Source organism: Chelonia mydas, chromosome 6, assembly GCF_015237465.2.
Source record: "Chelonia mydas isolate rCheMyd1 chromosome 6, rCheMyd1.pri.v2, whole genome shotgun sequence".
Taxonomy (NCBI): domain Eukaryota; kingdom Metazoa; phylum Chordata; order Testudines; family Cheloniidae; genus Chelonia; species Chelonia mydas.
Genome location: NC_051246.2, coordinates 89,811,240 through 89,824,114, shown reverse-complemented (window position 1 = coordinate 89,824,114; position 12,875 = coordinate 89,811,240). Strand labels below are relative to the sequence as shown.

The 12,875-nt window shown below is 42.8% G+C and overlaps 1 protein-coding gene across 1 annotated transcript in view; it reads left to right on the top strand.

Annotated features, from left to right (window-relative positions):
• The first annotated feature begins 167 nt into the window (after positions 1-167).
• Positions 168-12,875, top strand: part of SEC23A (SEC23 homolog A, COPII coat complex component) — a 51,141-nt gene continuing 38,433 nt past the window's right edge. The window contains exons 1-2 of the mRNA XM_007065241.3: positions 168-1,575; positions 10,497-10,738. Coding sequence (XP_007065303.1) covers positions 10,518-10,738 — 221 coding nt within the window. The 5' untranslated portion in view covers positions 168-1,575; positions 10,497-10,517. The remainder of the gene's footprint in view (positions 1,576-10,496; positions 10,739-12,875) is intronic.

The window sequence follows — 12,875 nt, the reverse complement described above, 5'->3', positions numbered from 1 at the left end:
TTCACAATACCATCTAACCATATAAATATAATCAAATCTGTGGTAGAAATATTACAATAGAACATCATAGTTAGCTAAGTTGAAAAAGTAAAGAAAGGTAACAGCTCCCTCTGGTGGTTGTTGATCAAAAAATAATTTTCAACTATTTTGAGAGTGATACCAACATTGTACACAAAGATTTAGAATTAGAAATTCTAAAACAATAAGAAAACCGCAAAAACATACAACAAATAAAGTTGGGAAAATAATTAGAAATGACTAATTATGAAGTGCTTCCAGATATTACAAGCAATAAAAGTCTACAAAAGGTGGATTCGAGCCAAGCAATTGACAACCTTCCTCCTCCCTGAAAAAAAAATCAAAAAAATCTAACATTAATAGTGTATTCAGCACAATTAAGAGATTTAATTTCTTAAATATATATATTTTTCTCACAGGACCTCTGCCTCATGCAATGTGCAACAAAGCCCTTCCTGAACCAGCGAAGCTACGTATGACTACTCACATGCTCAGCTAGGCCTGTGCTAAAGTGTTTTCATGGACTGGGGCCTGAATGAGTCAGCAGTATGTACTGAATGGGACAAGGGTCCTGAGAATCTGTCCTTAATTTCTGGCCAAATTCTGTAATTACAGGGTAAATCTTCAGTAAACCCAAATTTACACAAGTGCAAATGACAGCACATTTGGGTCCTTCCTAGACAGAATGGACATTGTGTAGTGAATAATACAGCAGGGGTTCAGAGGATTTGTAACTCACTTAGGTCCTGATCCAAAGCTCATTTAAATCAATGGCAGTGCCACATCAGAACCTTGGTGTGTAGCAGAAGGATGGCAGATGCCATGTACGTGGGAGAAACACTAGAGAACCTTTGTCTATAGCAGAAGGATGGCAGAGAGTCCCTGCACCCTAGTTGTCTGTAGGTTGGAGTGTAGTGCAAGGGGTCCCCCTCACCCAGTTGTCTGTGAGGTACGGGTGAGGGGAGTCCCCCTTGCCCAGTTGTCTGTGGGTCAGGGTGTGGGTGCAGGGACTCCCCCATGCCCTCCTGTCTGTGGGTTGGGGATTTTGGTGTAGGGAGTACCCCACACCCAGTTGTTTTTGGTTTGGGGGTGTGGATGCAGGGAGTCCCCCATGCCCAGTTGTCTGGGGGTTAGGGGTGTGGGTGCACGGAGTCCCTCATGCCCCGCTGTAGCAAAACCCCGGCGCAGGATGTCAGAAGCCCTGTGCTAGGCGGCAGCACCCGCGGCAGGACAGGGTGGTTCGGCGGCTGCCTCGGGGCTCCCCTGAGGTTCGGCCAGACACATTCGCACACCACGGGAGTCAGTTCTGCCCCAGCTGCCCCGGCACGCTCTGCCTGCAGCGCGGGGGCGGATCGGCAGGGGGAGCCATGGGCGGGGGTGCCTGCTTTCCTCCCCGCGGAGACCCCACGGCGGGGCGGGCGCAGCCCCGGCCCCGGCCGCGCTCTCTGCCCCTTGACGTGGCACGGACTCTCCCATCAGCCATGTTGTCGCGTCGGCAGCGCGGGGCTGCTGGGTTCAGTGAGTGAGTGAGTCAGGCTGGGGCTGGGACGCTGGCAGGTGAGTGGGGCTGGGGCTGAGGCCCGGCAGCTGAATAACAACTCTGCGCGGAGAGGGGGAGCTGGGCAGCAAGGTGACGCGGGAGCCCAGCATCCCGGTTTGGGGGTGCAGGGCGCTAGAATCCCCCAGCGCCCCTGCCCTGGGGCTGTGTGTGTTGCAGGGAGCCCTCCCCTGCTGCCTGTGGATGGGGCGGGGGGTCTTCAGGGAGAACCCCGGTGCCCGCGGCTTGTGTGTGGTGCAGAGAGACCCCAATCCCAGTTGTCTGTACGTCCCCCACCCCAGTTGTCTGTGGGTTGAGGAGTGTCTGTGGGGTGGTGGTGCAGGGAGCCCCCCACCCCAGTTGTCTGTGGGTGGGAGGGTGGGTGTGTGAGTGGGTGCAGGGAGCCCTCCACCCCAGTTGTCTGTGGGTTGGAGGGTGGGTACAGTTATCTCTGGGTTGAGGGGAGTGGTGCAGGGAGCTCTCCCCAACTTGTCAGTGGATGCGGAGGGGATGTGGGGAGTCCACCCCCAGTGCCTGAGGTTTGGGAGGTGTAGGGAGTTAAAGTCCTGTCACCCCTATGCTATGGGCTGGGGTATGCGTGTAGGGAGCTTATTGCAAGATCCCCTCCCCCCAAGTGCCTGTGCTTCAGGCTCAGCGGTGTCAGAGCCCCCTCCTGTGGCTGTGAGGCTGGAATTTGGGATACTGGCCATTCAAGAACAGCAGTCTGTCAGTTTGCTAATATGTTATACTCTGGCCTGCTCTGCAGGACTGGGTGGGATCAGCGGTATAAGAGGAGATGCTCAGTTATACTGAGGAGGAGAGCTGTCTTACTGACACAGCAAAGAATAGTTAAAGTGGTACAAACCTCTAGTGTAGATGTGATTATATTAACTAGTATAAAGGTGCTTATATTGGTATAGCTCTGTAGTTCTCAACCTATTTACTATTGTGGGCCACATTCAAAACTACCTGTATGGCCCTGAGGATATCACATGGGCCGCAAGCAGCCTGTGGGCCGTAGATTGAGAACCACTAGTATAGCTTATATCCGAAATTTTTCAGAAATCAGATATAAGCACCCTTTATTGGTATTACTGTGCCCACACTAGGGGATTGGAGGGACCATAGCAGCTCCTAAATAGCTAGAGTCACAGCAGTACAAAAACTGCTTGTAGGTAAGCCCATATGCAGCAAAAGTCTTCCCCTCCTGAGATGGCATATAACTTACTCTACTCTTAAAATCAGTCCTTAATGGAGGGGACTTGGGAAGCAGGTCTGGAGTACTGCTGTGTTCAAGAAGAAAGTCATAGAAAAGTGAGGAATTAATGAAGCTGCTGCTGATCATTTATTACTGTCTGGTTAAATTCTGTCATTTTGACAATTTACAGTTAATTCTGATCTGTGCCAACTATTTCCCTTAATTTAAACATTTTGGAATTGGAACACATTTGTCTGATTTTTTTCTTTTGGTGTAAAAATTAGAAAGAAAATAACCAAATCAGAAATAAAGTTAATAATGACCTAATAAGCTGATTAAAGCGTGATTACTACAGTTTCAAGCTTACCAGTTTAATTTTATTTTAGAATGAGTATGTACTACATTATATTGTTTTTATGGTATTGAAATATGACTGCTGCCCCACTGGGACCCTTAGAAAAAACAAGATGTTTATCTCTAGGGTATCGGTGGTGTTCAGATGTTCTACATCAGTTGAGTAGGTTTTATTTTGAAATAAATTAAAGAGGTTTAGAAATATTTAAAGGTATTTGCAAGTGCTGTAATAAAGGAGGGGATATTAAAAGAATGAATCTGTGTTGAAAAAAACATATCATTGCTTGTTTTGCATCAATCAGCAAACTAACAGCTGTTTCCAGAATGATTACTTAACAGCATATATTTTAAAACTGTACAATTATGGGATATCTTTGTGAAGTATAACAAACATATTTGGTACATACTAAGGGCAAGATACTAGAAAGTGCTAAGTGTTCTCAAATCCCAATGAGATTACTTACATGGGCAAGGGTAATTCACATGAGCAAAGGTTTACCGAATTAAGCCCTCCAAGTCTAGCAGAATGTCTTTGTTTTAGTGAGAAAATTGTATGTATAACTGCAAAACCCATATCTTAACAAGCTGTATCCTATTTTGGTAACTTAAACTGTGATACATAAACCAAGTCAGGTCTTGGAAGAAAAGGATGGAAAGAAAGGGGGGAAAATTTAGCATGAAAATGTTTCCTAAATCTAAACAAGAAGCATATGTTATCTTAGAAATGCAACTGCATTTAACTCATTGCACATTATGGGGCTTTGTATGCATGCATGCTCTTCATTTTTATGAGTCACCATACAGAGTTTGCGTACATTGCCCTTTGTAGAGCACATAACCAAGTAATAAGGGGATAAAAATAAGACTACATGGAGCTACTGTACTTCAAAGTAGGGGGAAAATGAAGGGGAAATAAGACTTTAAAAGATACCATACAGAAAAAGGGAGTTAGCTTTGAAATACTTTCTCTTAATTTCCGATTTTTACTTGTGTCTTGAGTAGAGTTGGAGTTGGTGGGCTATTTTTACATTAGAACACAAGAATGGCCATACTGGTCAGACCAGTGGTCCTTCTAGCCCAGTATCCTGCCTTCCGACAATGGCCAGTGTCAACTGTTTCAGAGGGAATGAACAGAACAGGGCAATTATTGAGTGATCCACCCCTGTTGTCAAGTCCAAGCATCTGGCAGTAAGAGGCTCAGGGACATCCAGAGAATGGGGTTGTGTCCCTGACCATCTTGGCTAATAGCCATTGATGAACATATTCTCCATTAACTTATCTAATTCTTTTCTGAACCCCAGTTATAGTTTTGGCCTTCACAACATCCCCTAGCAATGAGTGCCACAGGTTGTGCATTGTCTGAAGAAGTACTTCCTTTTGTTTTGAACCTACTGCCTATTAACTTCATCAGGTGATCCCTGGGTCTTATGTTACATGAAAGGGTAAATACCACTTTCCTATTCACTTTCTCCACCCCATTCATGATTAAGGCTACATTTTAGTCACAGGTATTTTAGTAAAAGTCATGGACATGTCATGGGCAATAAACAAAAAGTCAGGGCCCAGTGACCTGTCCGTGATTTTTACTAAAAATACCTGTGACTAAATCTTACGTGCTGGGAGGAGGGCGCTCCTGAAGACTGCTGCTGGGGTGGGGGCAGCACGGGGTGACGCTTTTGCTGGGGTGGGGGCAGCACGGGGTGACGCTTTTGCTGAGGGGGCAGCCTGGGGCACCCCTGCAGCTGGGGGTGGCCCAGGGCCTCCTGTCGTTGCGGGGGGGGGGGGGGGAGAGCAGCCTGGGTCCCCCTGCCATAGGAGAGGGCGGGGGCAGCCTGGGGCCCCCTGTAACTTCTGGGTTAGGGAGTGGCCCGTGGCCCCACTGCCGCTCTGGGTGGGGGGTGGCCAGGGTCCCCCTGCTGCTGCCGCTGGTCTGCGGGGGCGGCGATGCGTGGCCCCACTGCTGCTCCGGGTGGGGAGCGGCCAGGGCCCTGCTGCCACCACCACGGGTCCCAGAGTGCTGCTCCAGGGCAGCGCTGGGACCAGCAGCCTGGGGCTGCCAGAGTAGTGGCCGGTGTGGCTGGCCCCTGGGCTTGCCCAGCTGTTGGGGTGGTCCTGGGATCAGCTGTACCAGTGCTGCAAAATTCACGGAGGTTGCAGAAAGTCACGGAAGCTGTGACCTCTGTGAATGATTCGCAGCCTTATTCATGATTTTACAGACCTCTACCGTATCCCCCCCCCCCCCCCCCCCCCAGTCATCTCTTTTCCAAACTGAACAATCCCAGTCTTTTAAATCTCTCCTCAGATGCAAGCTGTTCCATACCTCTAATTTTTGTTGCCCTTTTCTGTACCTTTTCCAATTCTAATGTATCTTTTTTGAGATGGGACTGCACGCAACCAGAACTGCACACGCTATTCAAGGTGTGGGTGTCCCATGGATTTATATAGTGTATTATGATCTGTCCCTTTCCTAATGGTTCTTAACATTTTGTTATCTTTTTGACTGTTGCTACACAATGAACGTATGTTTTCAGAGAATTATCCACAATGACTCCAAAGTCTCTTTCTTGAGTGGAAACAACTACTTTAGACCCCATCATTTTACATGTATAGTTGTGATTACATTTTCCATTGTGCATTATTTTGCATTTATCAGCATTGAATTCCATCTGCCGTTTTGTTGTTCAGTCTCCCAGTTTTGTGAGGTCCCTTTGGACTTAACTGTCTTGAGTAATTTTGTATCATCTGCAAACTTTGCCATCTCACTATTTACCTCTTTTTTTGTTTAAAACTTCATGTATAGTGTCTGAAATAGTTCTCCTCTCGTAATGAGTTGCCATTTCCTATCTCTGTTCAGTAAATCATTTTAACAAAAGAAACTGTTCCCTTCAAATTTGATTCCATGGCTATGCCAGATATCGTTGTTTCTTCATGCACATTGCCTATTATTTTATTTTTCATTGGGGTAACATTCTCTCTCTCTCGCTCTCACCCATGCCCACCTATCTATTTCCCAACATTACAGTGCTAGATCCTGAAATATTAGGGGAGAAGTCTTTTAATTTTTAGTTCCTTTTAAGTATCAGCCTATCCCTCACTCCTTAACTGACTAAATATTTCTCCTGTCTCTGTTCTTTTCCCCACATACATCCTAGTTTTTGTGTGTTCTCCCCTTCCCCCCCCCAGTCTACACTTTCCCTCTCTACCCAATGGCCATGTCTACACTAGGCTACTTTTTCTTAAATTTTCCCACCCTGACTACTGCTGATGTACCTCTACTATTAGTAGCAATGAAGGGAGTGCTAGTGTGGACAGAGTTCCTGGCAGCTCCCTGCATTTTAATTATCATGTTCTGTAGACCTGCTCATAGTAGGATTATATGATATGGTTGTTAAAACACTGGCAGCTAGTCTGTACTAGTGCTCCCACCATTGAACTAGAGCAGTGTTTGGGGGTAGCAACTGTGGAAGAGTTTAAGGAAAAGGATCCAGTCTGTAGACATTGACAATTAGTCTATACCAATCCTATTCAACTTATTACCAATCCTATTCAATTTATTCATAAATATCTGGAGAAAGGGGTAAACAGTGAGGTTGCAAAGTTTGCAGACGATACTAAACTGCTCAAGATAGTTAAGACCAAAGCAGACTGTGAAGAACTTCAAAAAGATCTCATAAAACTAAGTCATTGGGCAGCAAAATGGCAAATGAAATTTAATGTGGATAAATGTAAAGTAATGCACATTGGAAAAAATAACCCCAACTATACATACAATATGATGGGGGCAAATTTAGCTAGAACTAATCAGGAGAAAGATCTTGGAGTCATCATGGATAGTTCTCTGAAGACGTCCACGGAGTGCACAGCGGCAGTGAAAATGAACAGGAAGTTAGGAATCATTAAAAAGGGATAGAGAATAAGACGGAGAATATCTTATTGCCCTTATATAAATCTACAGTACACCCACATCTTGAATACTGCATACAGATGCGGTCTCCTCATCTCAAAAAAGATATACTGGCATTAGAAAAGGTTCAGAGAAGGGCAACTAAAATGATTAGGGGTTTGGATTGGGTCCCATATGAGGAGAGATTAAAGAGGCTAGGACTTTTCAGCTTGGAAAAAAGGAGACTAAAGGGGGATATGATAGAGGTATATAAAATCATGAGTGGTGTGGAGAAAGTGAATAAGGAAAAGTTATTTACTTGTTCCCATAATATAAGAACTAGGGGCCACCAAATGAAATTAATGGGCAGCAGTTTTAAAACAAATAAAAGGAAGTAGTTCTTCACACAGCGCACAGTCAACCTGTGGAACTCCTTGCCTGAGGAGGTTGTGAAGGCTAGGACTATAACAAGGTTTAAAAGAGAACTAGATAAATTCATGGAGGTTAAGTCCATTAATGGCTATTAGCCAGGATGGGTAAGGAATGGTGTCCCTAGCCTCTGTTTGTCAGACGGTGGAGATGAATGGCAGGAGAGAGATCACTAGATCATTACCTGTTAGGTTCACTCCCTCTGGGGCATCTGGCATTGGCCACTGTCGGCAGACAGGATACTGGCCTGGATGGACCTTTGGTCTGACCCAGTCTGGCCATTCTTATGTTATTATCTCCATTTTATTGTGCTGTACACAGTCAGTTTTTGGAATGGTTACTGTGGGCCATTTTCAAATTGTCCATTTGCATTGGCAGTTGTTTATTAAGTTTCCCAATAATGGAATAATAGCACTTTACAATGAAACAAAAATCTAGATACTACATTTACCTTCTGGATAATTTTCACCGCTGATATTTTAGAACTAAAAAACTTGACGTCCATTTAAGGATTATCTGAACTCCTACATCAACACTGTAAACTAGTGGTATATGCCATATCTGAAATATTAAAACTTTTCTAAATGAGAGCCAGATCCCTGGCAATGGGAAGTTTGCCAGGAGACATAGTCAGAGTTGCACACTGCTTTCAAGCACCCACTAAAGCATAGGTATGAAATGTGCTGATTTAAGCCCCAGTTCAGCAAGGTACTTAAGTAAGTACATAGCTTTAATCACGTGGGTAGTCCCACTGAAATCTATGGGACTACTTGTGTTCTTAAAACTGCAGATGTACTTAAGCACCTTGCTGAATTGAATCCTTATAGTATCTTCCGAGGCAACCTCTGCTTAGATGGTTGGTATTGATCGTATTTTAAAGTTTCACCCTCTTTCAGAACCCCTACTCCTTCTGTGTACCATTGCCTGCTCTCCATCAAGGCAAATCTTCTTTCCTGTGCAGCTGTGCTCATGGGGATGATTCTGACCCTTAGTATTTTTATAACTTAGAAAGTAAGCAATTGCTTAGCCACTCGAGTGATAAGTAAAGTATATGAAACTATGGGCCTATCCACACTATGGCTCCAGTCCTGCATTTGGATCCACGTGGATTGATCCTGGACTTTGTTTGTTTGTTTTCTTTTTGCATATATTCAGTTCTAACTGTATTAGGCTTGTCTACGTTGAGACCTTCTGCTGTTGAGTCTAACATTGTGCAGCCTCACTGCTATCAATGGTGGCCGTGCTAGAGTAGACTGGTCCAGTGGCATTTTAACCACAATAGGGAATGTGATCGAGTGGTTGCTGACCTTTTGCCTGTGTCCCTTCAACCGCTCCCTGGCCCCTCCCCTGCTGCTGTTCCTGGACCTCTGCCTATTCCATCCCCACTGGCTAACTTCTGCTCTGTTGCCCGCTGTGCCTTCTCCCCCACCCCCCGTTCATTCCCATGGTTTCCTGCCCCTGCATCTGTCCTCATCCATTTTATGGCTACTGCCCATCGTTCTTCCTTCCGAATGCTATCCTTTGTCTCCCTGAGCTCCTTTTCCTATCCTCCCAACCCCCTCTTGTATCCTCTCCTCCTATTCCTTACCCTTCTGCATTAGAATCAGGTTGTGTCCTTTTCATTGCCTAGGTGCAAGCAAGGGGAGCATTGAGAACACAGAAGAGAGTGTCCTTGCTCTCAGTTCTGGTGTATGGTGCCACAGTGGTGCCCACCCAGCAGTAGCAATTGCAGGGAATTTCAGTGCTGGGTCAGCATGCAGGTGCTCTGTTGGGATGGAGAAGACTCAGTGCAGAAGAGCTCTCAGAGAATTTAGCTGCTGTACTCTAACAAGTCTTTACTGAGCATACGTGAACTGAGATTTTGTGGAGGCTCATAACTTGGCCAAATTTGGACAGATATTCACAGGAACAGCTAACTACACATCCCTAGTACTGGGGTGATCATCCTGTGCCAAATTTCAATTTCTTGATGCTAAGCTTGGAGGCACCAAAGTTTCTGGTGAATGAAACAGTTGTAAGAATATTTTAACATGCATAAAACAACGTATTTTCCCCAAGCCTTGTTTTCTGAAACAAACCATTTTAGCTGAAACAAAAAATTCAACCTGAAGCAAACACCTGCCAGGAGAAACTGTTCGGGTTGAATTTAAGTTTGGCAAAGTTACAAGCAACCGAAAACCAGGTCTGGTAATGGAAAGATTTGGGCAACCTTAAGTATAAGGTGGTACTACATATACCACCTGTAATGCTATTCCCCAACAAGTGTATAGAACCCTTATTGTCTCAGAATGTGCACTTCCCTAACCATGGTAGAATACTGCATTGCCACACATTTATATTTGTGGATGGGCCCAGTAGTGTGCTTTATTTAAAAAAAAAATGTTGGTGTGTTATGTCTCTAAATATTGCTTGTGCTCTTAGCACATTCCTATAAACTTTTCTGTCAAAACAGAAAATGTAAACCACGAGTTTAAAATGATCTCTCTTGAATTAGCTAATGGAAAGTGACAGATTAAATAATTACAGTAAAAGTGGAATGAATAATTAAATCACAGGGAGTGCCATTAGGGGAGATGCCTAGAGTGGTCTACAAAACAGAGATGACATTTTTTGTAAACAAGCCTCATATCTTTTAAAATATGTTTAAAATACTTACTTTATATTGCCCTGCCTCCCACTTTCCCCTCCTGAATCTTTGCTTTAATTGTAACACTGCTGGATTGAATTTATGTTCCTCAACCAAGACGAATTTGCAACATGGCATGTTTCAGTGCAGTACATTTATTTTAACTTTGCAAACATTTTAGCACTTTTCATGATGTTGCTGCATTCCGAGAGTTTTATTTTCTTCATTTTTTCTTGGAATTCTGTACAATGCATTTAGAATTAGATGTTTTAAAGAATTTCTGAAAGCTCCTTTTTAACTGAATACATAACATTTCAGTATGTGGCATTTTGTCATGTGTTTAACCAGACAATATTGGTTGTAATTAAAGCTTTTGTTCCTGATTGTGATTCTTTTCTTTTAATATATATAATCCATATATATCCTGTTAATTTATACCTTTTTATTTCAGAAATAAGAAAAGAAGTTAACAATGACAACCTTCCTGGAATTCATCCAGCAGAATGAAGACAGAGATGGAGTTAGATTCAGCTGGAATGTTTGGCCTTCAAGTCGCCTTGAAGCCACAAGAATGGTAGTCCCAGTGGCTTCCCTCTTTACACCACTGAAAGAGCGTCCTGATTTGCCTCCCATTCAGTATGAGCCAGTTCTGTGCAGTAGGACCACGTGTCGTGCAGTTCTGAATCCCTTATGGTAATCATAATACATAATTTAGATAATACTTTAATATTTAATATATATAAAATACTTAAATTTTTTATTCAAAAACTTTCCTTCATAATGCTGGTTTGAAAATACTGCATCTCATGCATAAATTGTTATTTATAAAATTTTGCATATTCTAGGCACAAATGTAGGGCCCAAACCTGTGACCACTAAGGATTTCAGGATCCAGCTCATAGTTGTTTTGAAGGAAGACATTCACAAAAAATTATCCAGTTAATTAAATTGATTTATGTTAACTTTAGTTTGAATCAGGTTATAAGAGTCTGAAGTTTTCAGTAACTGCAAATCACATGGGATAGTAGATACAGTTTTAAATTTTTTTATCTCTAGAAAATAAATATGAAGAGGTGAGTTAGTGTAACAGCTTTTCATCTTTTGTATAGTTGGATTCTATGTGACTTATGTTCCTTATAAAATAAATTCATTGTCAGCTAGTCCTTACTGTACTAGATGTTTGCGCACATCACAAAATCAGTTAGCTCAATTTTATGTAATTCAGCGTCCCCAGCTTGGGAGACAAAGGATGGACTTTAACAGCTGTAAAGTGGTGTGTCAGGATAGAGGTCTCAGTGTTATGTTTTGAAGCTGGAACAGTAGTTGCTTATAGATGAAGTCAGGTCTAGTGTAAGCTTATCCTTATCAGAAGCATTAAATTTCACTCAAGGTTTTTTTACACGTAAAATTAAAAGTATGGCTAAACAAAATTTGGAAACGAAGGGTCAGATCCTCAGCTAGTATGAATTGTCCATCTCTGGATGTCTTCACATAAAGACAGGATGCCTTTTTGGAAGAGACGCTTAGTCAAATATAAATGATTGGGCTTAGTACAGGGATAATGTTGTAACACTCTGTGGCCTGTATTACACAGGAGGTCAGATGAGATGATCTGCTCATCCCTTCTGGCGTTAAAATGTATGAATTGGCACAGTTTCATTAACTTCAGTAGAGCTATGCCTATTTACAGCAGCTGAGGATCTGTTCCAAAGACTTTAGTGGTCATCTTTCATTAACTGTTCTGCCCTATTACTGCTGCTGTCAGGAGAAGACAAGAATAAGGTTAAAAAAATACTAGGAAACACATACTACTTATTTGTCTAAAGACAGTGGGTGGGATTTTCAAAAGCGCTTACATGACTTGGCACAAGTTCCATTGACTTTTATTATTATTTTTATGGGGTAATAATAATTACTGACCTCTGTAATTTTATATCCTCGGATGAAAGGTGCTATATACTTAAAAAAACCCCACATGGTGAACTGTATCTAAAATTTTTGGATTTTGGACATACTGAATCTATGACATAGCTGTTTTAGGGTGTGTCTCTATTAAAGAAATTTGTTGTGTTTAAACTCAGTTAATTATTTTTTTATCATGTCTAAGTGGAAGCTATTGCATTAATATCCTGTTTGCAAAAAGAAGGCTGAGAAAATAATACCTCTGAAGATCAGCTGGCTTGCGATGTGGTAGACAGAGTTGGCATGTACCCTTTCTGTTTGCACAGTCTAACATGGTTTACGTTACTGCAGATAGCAGTGTTGGTGCAATTTGAAATGCGTGTATCTATTTTAATTTTTAGGAGGACTTAAGAAATTATAGGTATTTCGTTTATCTTCAGTTAGGGACTTTTGCTCTTGGGCATACTTGGAAAACAAGAACATTTATATAAAAACAGTGTATTAACCCTTTCCACCACCCGTTATTACAGAAGGAATCTTTTTGAGTAGGAGTTTTCCTTTTATCATGCTAACTTCTCCTTTTGTCTGGACCAGTAGTGAACCCATTATTATTTGTATTACAAGTAACATCAACGGGCCTGAACCCATTGTTCTAGGCACTGTACATACATATAGTAAGAGATAGTCTCTGAACCCAAGAGCATGCATCTAACCAGACAAGATAGATGGAGGGTAAGAGAAAGGAAGTATTACTTTCCCCATTTTACAGGTCGAGAACTGAGACAGAGAGACATAGCGTGACTTGCCTAAAACTGCACAGGAAGTCTGTGTTAGAACTGGGACTGAACCTGGCCTCCTACATCCTAGTCCAATGCCTTAATTATCATCCTTCCTTTCTTATAGCCATGATACTGTGTTAATTACAGCA